The sequence below is a fragment of the Chroicocephalus ridibundus genome, unplaced genomic scaffold (genome assembly GCF_963924245.1).
Source record: "Chroicocephalus ridibundus unplaced genomic scaffold, bChrRid1.1 SCAFFOLD_715, whole genome shotgun sequence".
NCBI classification, from domain to species: Eukaryota; Metazoa; Chordata; class Aves; order Charadriiformes; family Laridae; genus Chroicocephalus; species Chroicocephalus ridibundus.
Genome location: NW_026961545.1, coordinates 1 through 22035, shown reverse-complemented (window position 1 = coordinate 22035; position 22035 = coordinate 1). Strand labels below are relative to the sequence as shown.

At 73.3% G+C, this 22035-nt stretch overlaps 1 protein-coding gene across 1 annotated transcript; it reads right to left on the bottom strand.

Annotated features, from left to right (window-relative positions):
* Positions 1 to 622: 622 nt before the first annotated feature.
* On the bottom strand, positions 623 to 16264 carry LOC134509470 (uncharacterized aarF domain-containing protein kinase 5-like). The gene is made up of 8 exons (XM_063322011.1): positions 16167 to 16264; positions 13689 to 13765; positions 11599 to 11742; positions 11417 to 11492; positions 9123 to 9323; positions 3644 to 3784; positions 1201 to 1314; positions 623 to 691 (listed from the first exon to the last, which is right to left on the bottom strand). Exons 1-8 carry the CDS (start codon positions 16182 to 16184, stop codon positions 623 to 625), a joined length of 840 nt encoding a protein of 279 aa, XP_063178081.1. The 5' UTR covers positions 16185 to 16264.
* Positions 16265 to 22035: the final 5771 nt, after the last annotated feature.

The window sequence follows — 22035 nt, the reverse complement described above, 5'->3', positions numbered from 1 at the left end:
GGGGGTCACAGTGACACCCCCACCCCCCAACAGCGTCCCCTTCAGCTCCTGGGGGGCACGGGGGGGTCGGGGGGGGCACGGGGACACCCCCACCCCCCAACAGCCTCCCCTTCAGCTCCTGGGGGGCACGGGGGGGTCAGGGGGGGCACGGGGACACCCCCACCCCCCAACAGCGTCCCCTTCAGCTCCTGGGGGGGGGACACGGGTCAGGGGGGGGCACGGGGACACCCCCACCTCCCAACAGCGTCCCCTTCAGCTGCTGGGGGGGGACAGGGGGGTCGGGGGGGGCACGGTGACACCCACCCCCCCCAAACAACATCCCCTTCAGCTGCTGGGGGGGCACGGGGGGGGTCGGGGGGGGTCATAGTGAGACCCCCACCCCCCAACAGCGTCCCCTTCAGCTCCTGGGGGGGGTCAGGAGGGGACAGGGGGGGTCACAGTGACACCCACCCCCCAAACAACATCCCCTTCAGCTGCTGGGGGGCACGGGGGGGTCGGGGGGGGCACAGTGACACCCCCACCCCCCAACAGTGTCCCCTTCAGCTCTTGGGGGGGGACGGGGGCGTCAGGGGGGGTCAGGGGGGGTCACAGTGACACCCACCGCCCCCAAACAACATCCTCTTCAGATCCTGGGGGGGTCAGGGGGGGTCATAGTGAGACCCCCACCCCCCAACAGCGTCCCCTTCAGCTCCTGGGGGGGTCAGGGGGGTCCTGGGGGGGGATGTCAGGGTGTCCCCCCCCCCCCAGCACCCGTCCCAGGGCCAAGTCAGGGTGCGTGAGGCTGGGGTCCATGTAGTTGGGGGGGGGGCTCTGGGGGTGGGGGGGGGGGTCCCGTGGGTCCGGGGGGGCATGAGCGGTCCCGGGGGGGGTGGAGGCGTCCCGGGGGGGGGTCTCCCATGCCCCCCCCCCCCCCACCTGCAGCACCCGGCCCAGGGCGAAGTCGGGGTGCGTGAGGCTGGGGTCCATGAAGCTGGAGGGGGGGGGCTCTGGGTGGGGGGGGGTCCTGTGGGTCCCGGGGGGGGTGGGGGGTCCCGGGGGGGGGGTCTCCCATGCCCCCCCCCGCCTGCAGCACCAGGCCCAGGGCGAAGTCGGGGTGCGTGAGGCTGGGGTCCATGTAGTTGGGGGGGGGGCTCTGGGTGGGGGGGGGGTCCCGGGGGGGGTGGGGGGTCCCGGGGGGGGGTCTCCCATGCCCCCCCCCACCTGCAGCACCCAGCCCAGGGCGAAGTCGGGGTGCATGAGCTGCACCAGGCGCAGCAGCAGCTCCAGCGTCCAGATGTCGCCCTCGAAGCGGTCGCGCAGGTCGATGTACTGCACCTGGGGGGGCGTGGGGGGGGTCACGGGGGGGACGTGGGGGTCCCTGGGGGGGGACATGGGGGGGGGCAGCAGGGGGGGGCACGGGGGGGGACGTGGGGGGGGCTGCAGGGGGACATGGGGGTCCCTGGGGGGGAGCAGGGGGTTGTGGAGGAGGACATGGGGGTCGTGGGGGGGGGACATGGGGGTCCCTGGGGGGAGCAGGGGGTCATAGGGGGGGACATGGAGGTCCCAGGGGGGGCGGGGAGTCACGGGGGGGACGTGGAGGTCCCTGGGGGGGAGCAGGGGGTCACGGGGGGGGGACATGGGGACATGGCGGGGCAGCAGGGGGGGGACATGGGGGTCACAGGGGGGCGACATGGGGGGGGCAGCAGGGGGTCACGAGGGGGGACGTGGGGGTCCCTGGGGGGAGCAGGGGGTCATAGGGGGGGACATGGGGGTCCCTGGGGGGGAGCAGGGGGTCACGGGGGGGGGACATGGTGGGGCAGCAGGGAGGGGCACGGGGGGGGACATGGGGGTCACAGGGGGGGACATGGGGGGGGCAGCAGGAGGGGTCACAGAGGGGGACATGGGGGTCCCTGGAGGGGAGCAGGGGGTCACAGGGGGGGACATGGGGGTCCCTGGGGGGGGGACATGGGGGGGCAGCAGGGGGGGGCACGGGGGGGGACATGGGGGGGGCAGCAGGGGGACATGGGGGTCCCTGGGGGGGAGCAAGGGGTCACGAGGGGGGGACACGGCGGGGCAGCAGGTGGGGTCACGAGGGGGGAACATGGGGGTCACAGGGGGGGACATGGGGGCGGCAGCAGGGGGGGACATGGGGGTCCCTGGGGGGGGGACATGGGGGGTGCAGCAGGAGGGGTCACAGAGGGGGACATGGGGGTCCCTGGGGGGACACATGGGGGTCCCTGGAGGGGAGCAGGGGGTCACGGGGGGGGACATGGGGGTCCCTGGGGGGGCAGCAGGGGGGGGGCACGGCGGGGGGGCTGCAGGGGGACATGGGGGTCCCTGGGGGGAGCAGGGGGTCACGAGGGGGGGACACGGCGGGCAGCAGGTGGGGTCACGGGGGGGGAACATGGGGGTCACAGGGGGGGACATGGGGCGGCAGCAGGGGGGGACATGGGGGTCCCTGGGGGGGGGACATGGGGGGTGCAGCAGGAGGGGTCACAGAGGGGGACATGGGGGTCCCTGGGGGGACACATGGGGGTCCCTGGGGGGGAGCAGGGGGTCGTGGAGGAGGACATGGGGGTCGTGGGGGGGGGGACATGGGGGTCCCTGGGGGGAGCAGGGGGTCACAGGGGGGGACATGGGGGGGGCAGCAGGGGGGGGCACGGGGGGGGACGTGGGGGGGGCAGCAGGGGGTCACGAGGGGGGACGTGGGGGTCCTGGGGGGAGCAGGGGGTCATAGGGGGGGACATGGGGGTCCCTGGGGGGGACATGGGGGTCACGCAGGGGGACGTGGAGGTCCCTGGGGGGGGGCAGCAGGGGGTCACGGGGGGGGACATGGGGGTTCCTGGGGGGACACATGGGGGTCCCTGGGGGGGAGCAGGGGGTCACGGGGGGACGGGGGGGGGGACATGGGGGGGCAGCAGGGGGTCCCTGGGGGGAGCAGCAGGGGGTCATGGGGGGGGACACGGGGGTCCCCTGGGGGGGGGGTCACAGGGGGCGCTGAGGGTCCTGGGGGGGTCCCAGGGGTTCAGGGGGGGTTCGGGGAGTGCTGGGGGTCCCGAGGGGGTCTCGGGGGGAGTTTGGGGGCGCTGGGGGTCCCGGGGGGTCCCGGGGGTTCGGGGGGGGTTCAGGGGGTCCCGGGGGGGTCCCAGGGGTTTGGGGGGGTTTGGGGGGGGTTCGGGGGGGTCCTGGGGGTTTGGCGGGGGTTCGGGGGGCGCTGGGGGTCCTGGGGGGTCCTGGGGGGGTCCTGGGGGGGTCCCGGGGGTTCAGGGGGGGTTCGGGGGGCGCTGGGGATCCCGGGGGGGTCCCGGGGCTTGGGGGGGGTTTGGGGGGGTTCGGGGGCGCTGGGGGTCCCGGGGGGGTCCCGGGGGGTCCCGGGGGCTTGGGGGGGGTTGGGGGGGTTTGGGGGGTGCTGGGGGTCCCGGGGGTTCGGGGGGGGTTCGGGGGGGGTTCAGGGGGTCCCGGGGTGGTCCTGGGGTTTGGGGGGGGTTCGGGGGTGCTGGGGGTCCTGGGGGGGTCCCGGGGGGGTCCCGGGGGTTCAGGGGGGCTTCGGGGGGTGCTGGGGGTCCCAGGGGTTCGGGGGGCGCTGGGGATCCTGGGGGGGTCCCGGGGGTTTGGGGGGGGTTGGGGGGCGCTGGGGGTCCCGGGGGGGTCCGGGGGGCCGTACCTTGACGGCGACGGGGGTGCCGTCGTGCAGCCGCGCTCGGTGCACCTGGGCCAGGCTGGCGGCGGCCACCGGCTCGTAGTCGAACTCCTGGAAGAGCCCGGCCGGAGTCGTCTGGAAATCCTCCAGGAAGAGCTCGTCCACCTGCGCGGGGACGGGGACACGGGGACGGGGAGAGGGGACACGGGGACAGGGATGGGGACACGGGGACACGGGGAGAAGGGACGGGGACACAGGGACAGGGATGGGGACACGGGGACATGGGGAGAGGGGACGGGGACACGGGGACAGGGAGAGGGGACACGGGGACAGGGATGGGGACACGGGGACAGGGATGGGGACACGGGGACATGGGGAGAGGGACGGGGACACGGGGACAGGGAGAGGGGACAGGGACACGGGGACAGAGATGGGGACACGGGGACATGGGGAGAAGGGACGGGGACACGGGGACGGGGACACGGGGACGGGGATGGGGACACGGGGACAGGGAGAGGGGACAGGGCCACGGGGACACGGGGAGAGGGGACGGGGACACGGGGACACGGGGAGAGGGGACACGGGGACATACATGGGGACAGGCATAGGGACAGGGACAGAGAGACAGGGACACGGGGACAGGGAGAGGGGACAGGGATGGGGACACGGACAGGGACACAGGTATGGGGATGGGGACACAGGAACAGGGGCATGGGGACAGGGAGAGGGGACACGGGGACGGGGATGGGGACACAGGGACGGGGACACAGGGATGGGGATGGGGACACAGGGAGAGGAAACAGGGACACGGGGATGGGGATGGGGACACAGGGACAGGGACACGGGGACAGGGAGAGGGAACAGGGATGGGGACAGGGATGGGCAGATGGGGACGGGGACACAGGGAGAGGGGACACAGGGACAGGGATGGGGACAGGGACAGAGAGACAGGGACACGGGGACAGGGATGGGGACACGGGGACGGGGACACGGGGACGGGGATGGGGACATGGAGACAGGGATGGGGACAGGGACACAGAGATGAGGACAGGGACACAGAGATGGGGACAGGGACATGGGGATAGGGACATGGGGACAAGGGGACATGGGGACAGGGGGACGCGGGGACAGGCGGGGGGGAGGCCACGCTGTCCTGTCACAGGCCGCTGCGTGGCCGCGATGTCCCCAAGCCCGGGGTGTCCCCAAGCCCGGACCGTCGGTGTCCCCGCTCCCGGCTGTCCCTGTGCCGCGACGTCCCCAAGCCCACGGTGACCCCGTGCTGTCCCCAATACCACGTGTCCCCAAGGCCACCGTGTCCCCCAGCCCGTGCTGTCCCCGGGGTGTCCCCAAGGCCACGGTGTCCCCAAGGCCATGGTGTCCCCCAGCCCGTGCTGTCCCCAGGGTGTCCCCAAGCCCATGCTGTCCCCAAGGCCATGGTGTCCCCAAGGCCACGGTGTCCCCGGGGTGTCCCCAATGCCACCGTGTCCCCCAGCCTGTGCTGTCCCCGGGGTGTCCCCAAGGCCATGCTGTCCCCAAGGCCACGGTGTCCCCCGTCCTGTGGTGTCCCTGTGCCGGGGTGTCCCCACGCTGTCCCCATCCCATGGTGTCCCTGTGCTGTCCCTGTGCCATCCCCACGCTGTCCCCGCAGTGTCCCCACACTGTCCCTCGTCCCATGGTGTCCCTTGTCCTGTGCTGTCCCCACGTTGTCCCCACGCCGTGTCCCCCTGTGCTGTCCCTGCGCTGTCCCCACGGTGTCCCCACGCTGTCCCCGTGGTGTCCCTGTCCCGTGCCGGTCCCCACGCTGTCCCCATGCCGTCCCCGTCCTGTCCCCACACTGTCCCTGTGCCACATCCCCCTGTGGTGTCCCTGTGATGTCCCCACACTGTCCCCATGGTGTCCCCGTGCTGTGTCCCCCCACGCTGTCCCCACGCTGTCCCCACACTGTCCCCGTGCCATCCCCATGCTGTGTCCCCCCACGCTGTCCCCACACTGTCCCCACGTTGTCCCCACGCTGTCCCCATGCCGTGTCCCCCCGTGCTGTCCCTGTGGTGTCCCCACGCCGTCCCCGTGCCATCCCCGTGCCGTGTCCCCCCACGCTGTCCCCACGCTGTCCCTGTGCTGTGTCCCCCCACCCGCTGTCCCCACGCTGTCCCCGTCCCACACTGTCCCCGTGCCGTGTCCCCCCGTGCTGTCCTTGCGGTGTCCCCACGCTGTCCCCACACTGTCCCCGCACTGTCCCCATCCCACGCTGTCCCCGTCCCATGCTGTCCCCACACTGTCCCCGTGCCATGTCCCCCCGTGCCATCCCTGCGGTGTCCCCACGCCGTCCCCACACTGTCCCCATCCCATGCTGTCCCCACACTGTCCCCGTGGTGTCCCCACGCTGTCCCTGTCCCGTGCTGTCCCCGTGCTGTCCCTGCGCTGTCCCCTGTCCCATAGCGTCCCCTGTCCTGTGCTGTCCCCACGCTGTGTCCCCCCGTGCCGTCCCCGCACTGTCCCCACACTGTCCCCATGGTGTCCCCATGCCGTGTCCCCCCATGCCGTCCCCACGCTGTCCCTGTGCTGTCCCTGCGCCGTCCCCACACTGTCCCCATCCCACACTGTCCCCATGCTGTCACTGTCACACGCTGTCCCCACACTGTCCCCGTGCCGTGTCCCCCCACGCTGTCCCCACACTGTCCCCCTGCTGTCCCCGTGCTGTCCCCATGCCGTGTCCCCTCGTGCTGTCCCTGTGGTGTCCCCACACCGTCCCCGTGCTGTCCCCACGCTGTCCCCATCCCACGCTGTCCCCGTGCTGTCTCCATGCTGTCCCCATGCCATGTCCCCTCGTGCTGTCCCTGCGGTGTCCCCACGCCGTCCCCACACTGTCCCCATCCCACGCTGTCCCCGTGCCGTGTCCCCCCGTGCTGTCCCTGCAGTGTCCCCACGCTGTCCCCACGCTGTCCCCGTGCCATGTCCCCCCATGCCATCCCCACACCGTCCCCACACCGTCCCCGTGCCGTGTCCCCCCACGCTGTCCCCGTCCTGTCCCCACGCTGTCCCCATCCCACGCTGTCCCCCCGCACCGTCCCCGTGCCACGTCCCCCCACGCTGTCCCTGTGCCGTCCCCGCACTGTCCCCGTCCCCGTGCCGTGTCCCCCTGCGCCGTCCCTGTCCCTGCACCGTGTCCCCCCGCACCGTCCTTGTCCCATGCTGTCCCCGTCCTCGTGCCATCCCTGCGCCGTGTCCCCCTGCGCCATCCCTGTCCCTGCACCGTGTCCCCCTGCACCGTCCCCGTCCCACGCTGTCCCTGTCCCCGTGCCGTGTCCCCCTGTGCCGTCCCCGTCCCCACGCCATGTCCCCCCATGCTGTCCCCATCCCTGTGCCATCCCCCTGCCATCCCTGTCCCTGCGTGGTGTCCCCCTGCGCCATCCCTGTCCCACGCTGTCCCCCCACGCTGTCCCCGTCCCCATGCCGTGTCCCCCTGCGCCGTCCCCGTCCCTGTGCCGTGTCCCCCCGCACTGTCCCCGTCCCCGCGCTGTGTCCCCCTGTGCCATGTCCCCCCGCACCGTGTCCCCCTGCGCTGTCCCTGTCCCTGCACCGTGTCCCCCCACACCATCCCTGTCCCACGCTGTCCCCCCATGCTGTCCCCGTCCCTGTGCCGTGTCCCCCTGTGCCGTGTCCCCCCGCACTGTCCCCATCCCCGCACCGTGTCCCCCCGTGCCATGTCCCCCTGCACCATGTCCCCCTGCGCTGTCCCTGTCCCTGCACCGTGTCCCCCCACACCATCCCTGTCCCACGCTGTCCCCCCGCGCTGTCCCCGTCCCTGCGCTGTGTCACCCCGCGCCGTGTCCCCCTGCGCCGTCCCTGTCCCCATGCCGTGTCCCCCCATGCCATGTCCCCTCGTGCTGTCCCTGCGGTGTCCCCACGCCGTCCCCACACTGTCCCCATCCCACGCTGTCCCCGTGCCGTGTCCCCCCGTGCTGTCCCTGCAGTGTCCCCACGCTGTCCCCACGCTGTCCCCGTGCCATGTCCCCCCACGCCATCCCCGCACCGTCCCTGCACCGTCCCCGTGCCGTGTCCCCCCACGCTGTCCCCGTCCTGTCCCCACGCTGTCCCCATCCCACGCTGTCCCCCCGCACCGTCCCCGTCCCCGTGCCACGTCCCCCCACGCTGTCCCTGTGCCGTCCCCACACTGTCCCCGTCCCCGTGCCATGTCCCCCTGCGCCGTCCCTGTCCCTGCGCCATGTCCCCCCGCACCGTCCCTGTCCCATGCTGTCCCCGTCCTCGTGCCATCCCTGCGCCGTGTCTCCCCGTGCCGTGTCCCCCCGCGCCGTCCCCGTCCCTGTGCCATGTCCCCCCGCACCGTCCCCGTCCTATGCTGTCCCTGTCCCCGTGCCGTGTCCCCCTGTGCCGTCCCCGTCCCCACGCCATGTCCCCCCATGCTGTCCCCATCCCTGTGCCATCCCCCTGCCATCCCTGTCCCTGCGTGGTGTCCCCCTGCGCCATCCCTGTCCCACGCTGTCCCCCCACGCTGTCCCCGTCCCCATGCCGTGTCCCCCTGCGCCGTCCCCGTCCCTGTGCCGTGTCCCCCCGTGCTGTGTCCCCCCGCACTGTCCCCGTCCCCGCGCTGTGTCCCCCTGTGCCATGTCCCCCCGCACCGTGTCCCCCTGCGCTGTCCCTGTCCCTGCACCGTGTCCCCCCACACCATCCCTGTCCCACGCTGTCCCCCCGCGCTGTCCCCGTCCCTGCGCTGTGTCACCCCGCGCCGTGTCCCCCTGCGCCGTCCCTGTCCCCATGCCGTGTCCCCCCGTGCCGTGTCCCCCCGTGTCATGTCCCCCTGTGCCGTCCCCGTCCCCATGCCGTGTCCCCCTGCGCCGTCCCTGTCCCTGTGCCGTGTCATCCTGCACTGTCCCCATCCCCGTGCCGTGTCCCCCCGCGCCGTGTCCCCCCACGCCGTCCCTGTCCCCGTGCCGTGTCCCCCTGCGCCGTGTCCCCCCACGCCGTCCCTGTCCCCGTGCCGCGTCCCCCCCGCACTGTCCCCGTCCCCATGCCGTGTCCCCCCGCGCTGTGTCCCCCCGCACTGTCCCCGTCCCCATGCCATGTCCCCCTGCGCCGTGTCCCCCCGCACCGTCCCCGTCCCTGTGCCATGTCCCCCTGCGCCGTGTCCCCCCGCGCCATCCCTGTCCCCATGCCACGTCCCCCCCCGCACTGTCCCCGTCCCATGTCCCCCTGTGCCGTGTCCCCCTGCGCTGTCCCCGTCCCCGTGCCATGTCCCCCCGCGCCGTCCCCGTCCCTGTGCCATGTCCCCCCGTGCCGTGTCCCCCCACACCATCCCCGTCCCTGTGCCATGTCCCCCCGTGCCGTGTCCCCCCACGCTGTCCCCGTCCCTGTCCCCATGCCATGTCCCCCCGTGCCATGTCCCCCCGTGCCGTGTTCCCCCACGCCATCCCCATCCCCGCGCCGTGTCCCCCCGCGCCGTCCCCGTCCCCGTGCCCGCGCCGTGTCCCCCCGGCGGTGTCACCTCGCGGTGGCGGCGGCGCAGGGCCTGGTCCTCCAGCGGGCGCAGGGTGTCGGGGTACTCGGGGGGCAGGAGGTGGCCGAAGGCGCAGAGCCCCTGGCCCAGCTTGACGTAGAGCCCCCCGTTGCGCAGCGCCCCCCCCAGCAGCCGCTCGGCCGCCCGGCGGTGACACCGCGACATCCCCGCCCGGAACCCCGCGCTCTCCTGGGGACAGCGGGGACACGGGGACGGGGACGGGGGGATGGAGGAATGGGGGGAGATGGGGACAGGGATGGGGACAGGGACAGGGATGGGGATGGGGACAGGGGGACAGGGACGAGGGGGGGATGGGGACGGGGTATGGGGATGGGGTTGGGGACAGGGGACAGACAAGGGACAGGGATGGGGACAGGGACAGGGATGGGGACAGGGATGGGGACGGGGACGGGGACAGGGATGGGGGGGACAGGGATGGGGACAGGGATGGGGGGGACAGGGACAGGGACGGGGACAGGAACAAGGGGGGGATGGGGACAGGGTATGGGGATGGGGTTGCGGACAGGGGACAGACAAGGGACAGGGATGGGGACAGGGATGGGGACAGGGATGGGGGGGACAGGGATGGGGACAGGGATGGGGACAGGGACGGGGACAGGGATGGGGACAGGGGGATGGGGGGATGGAGGAATGGGGACAGGGATGAGGACAGGGGGACAGGGACAAGGGAGGGATGGGGACAGGGATGGGGACAGGCGACAGGGATGGGGACAGGGATGAGGACAGGGGACAGACAAGGGACAGGGGGGACAGGGACGAGGGGGGGACGGGGACAGGGACAGGGATGGGGACAGGGACAGGGGGGACAGGGACGAGGGGGGGATGGGGACAGGGTATGGGGATGGGGTTGGGGACAGACAAGGGACGGAGGGACAGGGACAGGGATGGGGACAGGGGACAGACAGAGGACAGGGGGGACACGGATGGGGGACAGGGATGGGGACAGGGGGGAGAGGGATGAGGGGGGGATGGGGACAAGGACAGGGTTGGGGACAGGGGGATGGGGGGACGGGGACAGGGACAGGGGACAGACAGGGGACGGGGGGGACAGGGACAAGGGGGGGATGGGGACCGGGACGGGGGGGACAAAGACAGGGACGAGGACGAGGGGGACGGGGACAAGGGGACGGGGACGGGGGGGGACACGGGGACACAGAGGGGACAGAGAGGGAAGAGACGAGTCACTGCCGCCCCCCCGAGACACACACCCCCCCCCCATGGTGGCCACCCAGCCCCCCAAGCGGCCAGCCAGCCCCCCAGGTGGCCACTGAGCCCCCCCCCGCAAGTGGCCACCCAGCCCCCCAACCAGCCTCTGAGCCCCCCAAGTGGCCCCTGAGCCCCCCAAGTGGCCACTGAGCCCCCCAACCCTTTCCCAGCCCCCCAAGTGGTCACTGAGCCCCCCAAGTGGCCCCTGATCCCCCCAACCCTTTCCCAGCCCCACAAGTGGCCCCTGAGCCCCCTAAGTGACCCCTGAGCCCCCCAACCGTTTCCCAGCCCCCCAAGTGGCCCCTGAGCCCCCCAAGTCCCCACCGAGTCCCCCAACCCTTTCCCAGCCCCCCAAGTGGCCCCTGAGCCCCCCAACCCTTTCCCAGCCCCCTAAGTGACCCCCGAGCCCCCCAACCCTTTCCCAGCCCCCCAAGCGGCCACTGAGTCCCCCAACCTTTTCTGAGCCCCCCAAGTGGCCCCTGATCCCCCCAACCCTTTCCCAGCCCCCCAAGTGCCCACTGAGTCCCCCAACCCTTTCCCAGCCCCCCAAGTGGCCACTGAGCGCCCCCAACCCTTTTCCAGCCCCCCAAGTGGTGACCGAGCCCCCCAACCCTTTCCCAGCCCCCCAAGTGTCGCCTGAGTCCCCCAAGTGGCCACTGAGCCCCCCCAGCCCTTTCCCAGCCCCCCAAGTGCCCCCTGAGCCCCCCAGCCCTTTCCCAGCCCCCCAAGTGGCCCCTGAATCCCCCAAGTGGCCACTGAGCCCCCCAGGTGGTCACCAAGCCCCCCAACCCTTTCCCAGCCCCCCAAGTGGCCCCTGAGCCCCCCAACCCTTTCCCAGCCCCCCGAGTGGCCACCAAGCCCCCCAACCCTTTCCCAGCCCCCCAAGTGCCCCCTGAGCCCCCCAACCTTTCCTAACCCCCCACGTGGCCCCTGAGCCCCCCCAACCCTTTCCCAGCCCCCTAAGTGCCCCCCGAGCCCCCCAACCTTTCCCAGCCCCCCAAGTGGCCCCTGAGCCCCCCAACCCTTTCCCAGCCCCCCAAGCGCCCCCTCCCCACCTCGTCCAGCCCCCGCAGGGTGACGTTGGTGGTCCACCAGTAGTCCAGGGAGATGGTGATGCCCACGGCCAGCGACCTGGGGGGCGGGAAAGCCCCAGATGTGTGGGGCAGGGCTTGGGGGGCAGGGGGGCGGGAGATGTGGGGCCGAGGCCGGGGGTCCCAGGCGCCCCCTTGCCCCCCACCTGGCGAATCGTCCCACGCCGTCCAGCACCAGCCGCAGCCGCCGCCGCTCCCGGGGCTCGGCCCACACGTACCAGCCCCACAGCGCCGGCGCCCCCAGCCCCAGCCCCACGGCGACCCCCCGGGCCAGCCCCACGGCGCGCCGGCTATGGGGCAGAGATAGGGAGAGACGTCAGGGATCTCCTGTCCCTGCCCCACAGCAGCCCCGTGGCTCAGCCCCACGGTGCGCTTGGGGGGCAGAGACAAGGACCCCCAGCCCCAGCCCCACGGCACGCCGGCTATGGGGCAGAGATGAGGAGAGACGTCAGGGATCTCCTGTCCCTGCCCCACAGCAACCCCATGGGTCAGCCCCACGGTGCGCTTGGGGGGCAGAGTCAGGGACACCCCGGCCCCAGGGCAACCCCTCGGGCCAGCCCCACGGCACACCGGCTATGGGGCAGAGATGGGGAGAGACGTCAGGGATCCCTGACGTCTCTCCCCATCTCTGCCCCACAGCACCTCCGTGGGTCAGCCCCACGGTGCGCTTGGGGGGCAGAGTCAGGGACCCCCAGCGCCAGCCCCATGGCAACCCCCCGGGCCAGCCCCACGGCACGCCGGCTATGGGGCAGAGATGGGGAGAGACGTCAGGGATCCCCTGTCCCTGCCCCACAGCAACCCCGTGGCTCAGCCCCACGGTGCGCTTGGGGGGCAGAGTCAGGGACCCCCAGCCCCAGCCCCACAGCGACCCCCCGGGCCAGCCCCATGGCACGCCTGCTATGGGGCAGAGATGGGGGGGCAGCATCAGGGACCTCCTTCCTGCCCCACAGCACCCCCATGGGTCAGCCCCATGGTGAGCTTGGGGGGCAGAGTGAGGGACCCCCAGCCCCAGCCCCACGGCGACCCCCCAGGCCAGCCCCACGGCGCGCCTGCTATGGGGCAAAAATGGGGAGAGACGTCAGGGATCCCCTGTCCCTGCCCCACAGCAACCCCATGGGTCAGCCCCACGGTGCGCTTGGGGGGCAGAGTCAGGGACCCCCCAGCCCCAGCCCCACGGCAACCCCCCGGGCCAGCCCCACAGCGCGCCGGCTACGGGGCAGAGATGGGGAGAGACGTCAGCGATCCCCTGTCCCTGCCCCACAGCAACCCCGTGGGTCAGCCCCATGGTGCGCTTGGGGGGCAGAGTCAGGGATCCCCAGCCCCAGCCCCACGGCGACCCCCCAGGCCAGCCCCATGGCGCGCCTGCTATGGGGCAGAGATGGGGGGACAGCATCAGAGACCTCCTTCCTGCCCCACAGCAACCACATGGGTCAGCCCCACGGTGCGCTTGGGGGGCAGAGTCAGGGACCCCCAGCCCCAGCCCCACGGCGCGCCTGATATGGGGCAGAAATGGGGAGAGACGTCAGGGATCCCCTGTCCCTGCCCCACAGCACCTCCGTGGGTCAGCCCCACGGTGCGCTTGGGGGGCAGAGTCAGGGACCCCCCAGCCCCAGGGCAACCCCTCGGGCCAGCCCCACGGTGCGCCTGCTATGGGGCAGAGATGGGGAGAGACGTCAGGGATCCCCTGTCCCTGCCCCACAGCAACCCCATGGGTCAGCCCCACGGTGCGCTTGGGGGGCAGAGACAAGGACCCCCAGCCCCAGCCCCACGGCAACCCCCTGGGCCAGCCCCATGGCGCGCCTGGGGGCCAGAGTCAGGGACCCCCCGTCCCTGCCCCACAGCAACCCCTTGCCCCACGGCGCGCCTGGGGGTCAGAACCGGGGGGGCAGCGTCAGGGACCTCCCTCCTGCCCCACAGCAACCCCGTGGGTCAGCCCCACGGCGCGCCTGGGGGGCACAGACAGGGGGCAGCGTCACAGACCCCCTTCCCCCCTCCTGCCCCACAGCACATCCCAGCCCCACGGCGCACCTGGGGGTCAGAACCGGGGGGCAGGGGCAGGGACACCCTGTCCCTGCCCCACAGCAACCCCTGCCCCACATCCCCCCCTGTGCCCCACATCCCCCCCTGCCCCACGTCACCCCCCCGTGCCCCACATCCCTCCCCACCCCACATAATCCCCTGCCCCATACTCCCCCGGTGCCCCACACCCCCCCCCCCGCCCCACATCCCCCCTCACCGTGGGGCGGGGGTCGCGCTGTGGGTCCGGGCCGGGGGTCGCCGCAGGGGGGGGGAGGGGAGGCGGCAGAACTGCACCTGGGGGGGGGAGGGGGGGGGGTGTCAGTGGGACCCCCGGGGTCACCCCACAGCGCGGCCCCCGTGGGGCTCCCTGCCCCACACAGCCCCACGGCCAGCCCCACAGCCAGCCCAGCCCCACGGGTCCAGCCCCACATCCCTGCCCCACAGCCAGGCCCATGGGGTCCAGCCCCACAGCCAGCCCCACACCTAACCCAGCCCCACAGACCTGCCCCACACCCAGCCCCATGGGGTCCAGCCCCACAGCCCAGCCCCACAGCTCAGGCCTATGGGTCCAGCCCCATGGAGTCCAGCCCCATAGCCAGCCCCACACCTAACCCAGCCCCATGGAATCCAGCCCCACGGGTCCAGCCCCACATCCCTGCCCCACAGCCAGCCCCATGGGGTCCAGCCCCACAGCTAGCCCCACACCTAACCCAGCCCCACGGAATCCAGCCCCACAGACCTGCCCCACACCCAGCCCCATGGGGTCCAGCCCCACAGCCCAGCCCCACAGCTCAGGCCTATGGGTCCAGCCCCATGGAGTCCAGCCCCATAGCCAGCCCCACACCTAACCCGGTCCCATGGAATCCAGCCCCACGGGTTCAGCCCCACATCCCTGCCCCACTGCCAGGCCCATGGGGTCCAGCCCCACAGCCAGCCCCACACCTAACCCAGCCCCACGGAATCCAGCCCCACAGACCTGCCCCACAGCCAGCCCCATGGGGTCCAGCCCCACAGCCCAGCCCCACAGCTCAGGCCTATGGGTCCAGCCCCATGGAGTCCAGCCCCACAGCCAGCCCCACACCTAACCCAGCCCCACGGGTCCAGCCCCACATCCCTGCCCCACAGCCAGCCCCATGGGGTCCAGCCCCACAGCCCAGCCCTATGGGTCCAGCCCCATGGAGTCCAGCCCCATAGCCAGCCCCACGCCTAACCCAGCCCCATGGAATCCAGCCCCATAGCCAGCCCCACATCCCTGCCCCACAGCCAGCCCCAGGGGTCCAGGGAGTCCAGCCCCACAGCCCTATGGGTCCAGCCCCATGGAGTCCAGTCCCACACCCCTGACCCACAGCCAACCCAGCCCTATGGGTCCAGCCCCATGGAGTCCAGCCCCACAGCCAGCCCCACGCCTAACCCAGCCCCATGGAATCCAGCCCCATAGCCAGCCCCACATCCCTGCCCCACAGCCAGCCCCAGGGGTCCAGGGAGTCCAGCCCCACAGCCCTATGGGTACAGCCCCATGGAGTCCAGCCCCACACCCCTGACCCACAGCCAACCCAGCCCTAGGGGTCCAGCCCCATGGAGTCCAGCCCCACAGCTCAGCCCTATGGGTCCAGCCCCATGGAGTCCAGCCCCATAGCCAGCCCCACAGCTCAGCCCTATGGGTCCAGCCCCATAGAGTCCAGCCCCATAGAGTCCAACCCCATAGCCAGCCCCACAGCCCAGCCCTATGGGTCCAGCCCCACAGCCCAGCCCTATGGGTCCAGCCCCACACCCCGCTCCCCCCCCCCCCCCGTCCCTTCCCCTCCCCCCCCGAGGCCGCGGCCTTGGCGGGTCCCGGGGGGGGGGGGGGAGGGGCGTCCCCGGGGGGGTCCTGGGGGGGGGGGGGAGGGGGTTCCCCGAGAGGGGACCGGGGGGGGGGGGAGGGGTCTATAGGGGGGTCGCGGGGGGGGTGGGGGAGGGGGAGGGGGTCTGTGGGGGGGGATTCCCGGGGGGGGGGGGGTGTCCTCGGAGTGGGGGAGGGGCGGTGGGGGGGGGGCGGGAATCCCCAAGGAGGCCCCGGGGGGGGGGAGGGGCGGGGGGAGGCGGGGGGTCCCACCATGGCGGGGGGGGGGGGGGTGTCCTGAGGGGGGGGTGTCCGGGGGGGGGGGGTGGTGTCCGAGTCCGGGGGGGGTCCCGGTGCCGGGGGGAGGGGGGGGGGTCCCATGGCGGGGGGGGGGGGGTGTCCCGGTCCCGGTGGGGGGGGGGCGGAAGGGGGTCCCGGGGGGCTGTGACCCGGAGGGGGGGAGGGGAGGGGTCCTAAGGGGGGGTGTCCCGGTCCCGGGGGGGGGGGGGAGTGTCCCGGGGGGGGGGGGAGGGGTCCTAAGGGGGTTTGTCCCGGTCCCGGGGGGGGGGGGGGGGGTTGTCCTGAGGGGGGGGGGGGCGTCCCGGGGGGGGTGTGTCCGAGTCCGGGGGGGGGGTCCCGGTCCCGGGGGGGGGGGGGGAGTGTCCCGGGGGGGGGAGGGGTCCTATGGGGGGGTGTCCCGGTCCCGGGGGGGGGGGGGAGTGTCCGGGGTGGGGGGGGAGGGGTCCTATGGGGGGTGTCCCGGTCCCGGGGGGGGTGGGAGTGTCCCGGGGGGGGGGAGGGGTCCTATGGGGGTGTCCCGGTCCGGGGGGGGGGTTTTGTCCCCCCCTATGTCCCCCCCCCGCCCCCCCTCACCGCCCGCCGCAGCCCCATGGCTCCGCGCCCTTCGCCGCCGCCCGCCCGGGATGGCCACGCCCCCCTCCCGGCCACGCCCCCTCCCGGCCACGCCCCCTCCCGGCCCCGCCCCTCCCGCCCCGCGCTCCCATTGGCCGCCGCCGCTCCCTCCCTCCCCCCCCTCTCCTCCTCCTCCCGGGCCCCGCCCCCCCCCTCCCTCCTCGATGGGCAGAGGGGGGCGGGGCCGGGGAAGTGGCGCGAGGCGGGGGGCGGGGCTGGAGGGACCACGCCCCCCCCCCCCCGGAGGGGACACGCGGGGACACCCCGTGCCGGCCACGCCCCCCCCCGCCGAGGCCACGCCCCCTCCCAAGATGGCGGCGCGCGCGGGTGAGTGAGCGCGGGCCCGGCCCCTCCCCCCGGGCTGACCCACAAGTGGGGGGGCGGGGCCGGGTGTGGGGCACGCTGTGGGGCCGGCCATGGGGCAGGCTGTGGGGCTGGGTGTGGGTCCATCTGTGGGGCCGGTGTGGGGGCTGGCCATGGGGCAGGCTGTGGGGCTGGGTGTGGGTCCATCTGTGGGGCCGGTGTGGGGCTGGCCATGGGGCAGGCTGTGGGGCCGAGTGTGGGTCCATCTGTGGGGCCGGGTGTGGGGCTGGCCATGGGGCAGGCTGTGGGGCTGGGTGTGGGTCCATCTGTGGGGCTGGCTGTGGGGCTGGCCATGGGGCAGGCTGTGGGGCTGGTGTGGGTCCATCTGTGGGGCCGGGTGTGGGGCTGGTCATGGGGCAGGCTGTGGGGCCGGCTGTTGGTCCATCTGTGGGTCTGGCTGTGGAGCGGGGTGTGGGTCCATCTGTGGGGCAGGCTGTGGGGCGGGGTGTGGGGCTGGGTGTGGGTCCATCTGTGGGGCTGGGTGTGGGTCCATCTGTGGGGCCGGGTGTGGGGCTGGCCATGGGGCAGGCTGTGGGGCTGGGTGTGGGTCCATCTGTGGGGCCGGTGTGGGGCTGGTCATGGGGCAGGCTGTGGGGCTGGGTGTGGGTCCATCTGTGGGGCCGGGTGTGGGGCTGGTCATGGGCAGGCTGTGGGGCCGGCTGTTGGTCCATCTGTGGGGCTGGCTGTGGGCTGGTCATGGGACAGGTTGTGGGGCACGCTGTGGGGCTGGCTGTGGGGCTGGTCATGGGGCAGGTTGTGGGGCACGCTGTGGGTCTGGCTGTGGAGCAGGGTGTGGGTCCATCTGTGGGGCAGGCTGTGGGGCGGGCTGTGGAGCGGGGTGTGGGTCCATCTGTGGGCTGGGTGTGGGACCGAGTGTGGGGCTGGCATGGGCAGGTTGTGGGGCTCGAGTGTGGGGCACGCTGTGGGTCTGGCTGTGGAGCAGGGTGTGGGTCCATCTGTGGGGCAGGCTGTGGGGCGGGCTGTGGAGCGGGGTGTTGGGTCCATCTGTGGGGCTGGGTGTGGGACCGAGTGTGGGGCTGGCCATGGGGCAGGTTGTGGGGCCGAGTGTGGGGCACGCTGTGGGTCTGGCTGTGGAGCGGGGTGTGGGTCCATCTGTGGGGCAGGCTGTGGGGCGGGGTGTGGGGCCGGGTGTGGGGCACGCTGTGGGGTTGGGCATGGGTCCATCTGTGGGGCTGGCCATGGGGCAGGTTGTGGGGCTGGCTGTGGGGCCGAGTGTGGGTCCATCTGTGGGGCTGGTGTAGGTCCGTCCGTGGGGCTGGGTGTGGGGCAGGCTGTGGGTCCATCTGTGGGGCTGGGTGTGGGGCAGGCTGTGGGTCCATCTGTGGTCCATCTGTGGGCCCATCTGTGGGGCTGGGTGTGGGGCAGGCTGTGGGGCCGGGGTGTGGGTCCATCTGTGAGGCCAGGTGTGGGGCTGGCCATGGGGCAGGCTGTGGGGCTGGCCGTGGGGCCGAATGTGGGGCAGGTTGTGGGGCTGGCTGTGGGCCGAGTGTGGGTCCATCTGTGGGGCTGGGTGTAGGTCCGTCTGTGGGGCTGTGTGTGGGGCAGGCTGTGGGCCCATCTGTGGGGCTGGGTGTGGGCTGGCCATGGGGCCAAATGTGGGGCAGGTTGTGGGGCTGGGTGTGGGGCTGGCCACAGGGCAGGCTGTGGGGCAGGCTGTGGGGCTGGCCATGCTGCTGGGTGGGGGGCCGGGTGTGGGGCAGGCTGTGGGGCTGGCCATGCTGCCGGGTGTGGGCCGGGTGTGGGGCAGGCTGTGGAGCTGGCTGTGGGTCCAGCTGTGGGTCTGGATGTGGGGTCGGCTGTGGGGCTTGGTGTGGGGCGGGCTGTGGGGCTGGGTGTGGGTCCATCTGTGGGGCTGGGTGTGGCCCCATCCGTGGGTCCCGCTGTGGGTCTCTCCGTGGGTCAGACCCCGTTGCCGCCCCCCAACCTCCCCCCGTCTCCCCCAGCCCCCCAGGCCCGGACCCACAAGTCGCAGCCGTGGGGCAGACGGACGCCCCCCGCTCCCCCGGACCCACGGACGGACCCATGGACGGACCCACAGCCTGCCCCATGGATGGACCCCCTGATGGAGCCACGGATGGACCCACGGCCTGCCCACGGCCTGCCCCACGGCCTGCTGCCCCACAGCGTGCCCCACTGATGGACCCACAGATGGATCTACTACAGCCTGCCCACGGATTGACCCACTGATGGACCCACAGATGGACACAGCGCCTGCCCACAGATGGACCCACAGCCCGACCCACTGCCTGCCCACGGACGGACCCACTGGTGGACCCACAGCCGGACCCACAGCCGCCTGCCCCACAGCTGGACCCACAGCTGGATCTACAGCTTGTTCCTTGTCCTGCCCCATGGACGGACCCCCAGCCTGCCCACGGATTGACCCACTGATGGACCCCCAGATGGACCCCCAGCCTGCCCCACGGATTGACCCCCAGCCTGCCGCCCCCCGTCCTGCCCGACGTCCTGCACCACATCCCGCCCCACATCCTGCCCCCCGGCCCCGCCGCCGCCGCCATGGGGCGGGGGGGGAGGGGCCGTGGGGCACGCGGCTGCCCCCCGAGATCCTGCAGCGCGTGCTGCGGGCGGGGGTGGAGCGGGAGGGGGCCGTGCCCCTGCTCTGCCGGTGCGGCCGGACCCACACTTGGGGGCAGAGGGGGGGGGTGACCCACACCTGGGGGGCAGGGGGTGACCCACACCTGGGGGGGGGGCAGAGTGCGGGGGGTGACCCACATCTGGGGGGAAGGGGGGGTGGGGGTGGGGGTGTGTGTATGTGTGACCCATAGGTGTGGGGCGGGGGGTGTGGGCGGTGACCCACATCTGTGGGGCAGGATGCGTAGGGCGGGAGGGTGACCCACAGGGGTGGGGCAGGGGGAGGGGGGTGAGCCGCAGGTGTGGGGCGGAGAGAGGGGGGCTGGGGGTGACCCACATGTGTGGGGCAGGGTGTGTGGGGTGGAGCGGGAGGGGGCCGTGCCCCTCCTCCGCCGTCGCGGCCTGACCCACACCTATGGGGCGGGAGGGGGGAGGACCCACACCTGGGGGGCGACCCACACCTGGGGGGCAGAGTGGGGGGTGGGGGGGTGGGGAATGACCCGCACCTGTGGGGCAGAGTGGGGGGCTGCCCCACACGTGTGGGGCGGGGTCTGGGTGTGCCCCACACGTGTGGGGCAGGGCGTGGGGCTGACCCCCTGCCGTCCCCCCCGCCCCAGGGTGGCCTTTCTCTGCAGGGGGAGGGTGCTGGGGGGCTGCCCCACACGTGCGGGGTGGGGTCTGGGGTGTGCCCCACACGTGTGGGGCGGGTGTAGGGTGTGCCCCACACGTATGGGGCAGCGTGTGGGGCCTGACCCACTGCCGTCCGTGTCCCGTCCCCCCCCCCAGCGTGGCCCGCGTGTGCCGCCTGTGGAACGCGGCCGCCGCCGACCCCCACTTGTGGGTCCGGGTCCAACTTGGGGGGCACGAGGGGACCCCCCGCCCCCCCCGCGCCCCACAGCGGGTCCTGGACGCCCTGCGGGGGCTGGCCCAGACCAGGTGGGTGCCCCCTGGGACCCCCAACTCCGCCCCCTGGGACCCCCAACTACCCCCCCCCGACCCCCAACTCCCCCCCCCCCCCGGGACCCCCAAGTCCCCCCCTGACCCCACAACTGCCCCCCCCCGACCCCCAGGTTCTCGCAGCTGCGGGAGTTCGTGCTCTGCGGGTGGAGGAGCCACGTGGGCAACGTGCTGGAGGTGGGGGGCGACCCACACTTGGGGGGCTGGGACACGCCCGGGGGGGCTGGACCCACACTTGGGGGGCTGGGACACACCTGGGGGGTGACCCACACTCGGGGGGCTGGGACACACTCGGGGGGCTGACCGACGCTTAGAGGGGTGACCCACACTTTGGGGGGGGACCCACATATAGGGGGAGTGACCCACACTTGTGGGGCTGGGACACACTCAGGGGGCTGTGACCCCACACTTGGGGGCTGGGACACACCTGGGGGGCGACCCACGCTTTGGGGGGGGACCCACATATAGGGGGAGTGACCCACACTTGGGGGGCTGGGACACACTTGGGGGGGCTGTGACCCACACTTGGGGGGGGACACACCCACATGTGGGGGAGTAGTGACCCACACTTTGGGGGGGGACCCACACTTGGGGGGCTGGGACACACTCGGGGGGCTGTGACCCACACTTGGGGGGCTGACCCACGCTTAGAGGGGTGACGCACACTTGGGGGGGGACCCACATATAGGGGGAGTGACCCACACTTGTGGGGCTGGGACACACCTGGGGGTGACCCACACTTGGGGGGGACGACACCCATATGTGGGGGGTGACCCACACTTGGGGGGCTGGGACACACTCGGGGGGCTGACCGACGCTTAGAGGGGTGACCCACACTTTGGGGGGGGACCCACATATAGGGGGGTGACCCACACTTGTGGGGCTGGGACACACTCAGGGGGGCTGTGACCCACACTTGGGGGGCTGGGGCACACCTGGGGGTGACCCACACTTTGGGGGGGGACTCACATATGGGGGGGTGACCCACACTTGGGGGGCTGGGACACACCTGGGGGGTGACCACACTTGGGGGGGGGGACACCCACATGTGGGGGGCTGTGACCCACACTTGGGGGTCTGGGACGCATTTTGGGGAGGGGGGGGGAACACCCACACTTGGGGGCGGTGACCCACACTTGGGGGTCTGGGACGCATTTTGGGGAGGGGGAGGGAACACCCACACTTGGGGGGGGGCTGTGCCCACACTTGGGGGTCTGGGACACATTTTGGGGGGGGGAACACCCACACTTGGGGGGGCTGTGCCCCACACTTGGGGGTCTGGGACGCATTTGGGGGAGGGGGGGAACACCCACACTTGGGGGGGCTGTGCCCCACACTTGTGGGGGCTGACACCCCCCCCCCCCCCAGCTGCTGTGTGGGTCCTGCCCGGCGCTGGCTGCGCTGGAGCTGCGGCACTGCCAGGTGGGGGGGCCCCGGGGGGGGGGACACGGACCACGGGGGGGGGACACGGGACATGGGGGGGGGGCCATGGGGGGGGGGGGCGGGCCACGGGGGGGGGCGGCCACGGGGGGGGGGGGACACCAACAAGGAGGGGGGGACGGGACATGGGGGGGGGCAACGACACGGGGGGGAGTCGTTGTGGGGGGGGGTGTCATGTGGGGGGGGGGGCACCCACGGGGGGGGCGACACGGGACATGGGGGGGTCATTTGGGGGGGGGGGGGGGCACGAGGGGGGGGGGCACCAACGGGGGGGGGGGGGGGACCGGGGGACATGTGGGGGGGGGACCCACAAGGGGGGGGGGGGCGACCGACATGGGGGGGGGGGCAACGACACGGGGGGGAGTCGTTGGGGGGGGGGGGCACCCACGGGGGGGGGGACAGGACATGGGCGGGGGTCATTGGGGGGGGGGCACGAGGGGGGGGCACAACAAGGGGG

What these genes read in the sequence shown, in the direction of transcription:
- LOC134509470 (XM_063322011.1), bottom strand. An exon ending in AGCGCGACCCCCGCCCCACG is followed by an intron (nt 11,743 to 13,688) that starts GTGAGGGGGGAT and finishes TCTGCCCCATAG; the next exon opens with CCGGCGCGCCGTGGGGCTGG. An exon ending in GGCGTGGGACGATTCGCCAG is followed by an intron (nt 11,493 to 11,598) that starts GTGGGGGGCAAG and finishes CCCGCCCCCCAG; the next exon opens with GTCGCTGGCCGTGGGCATCA.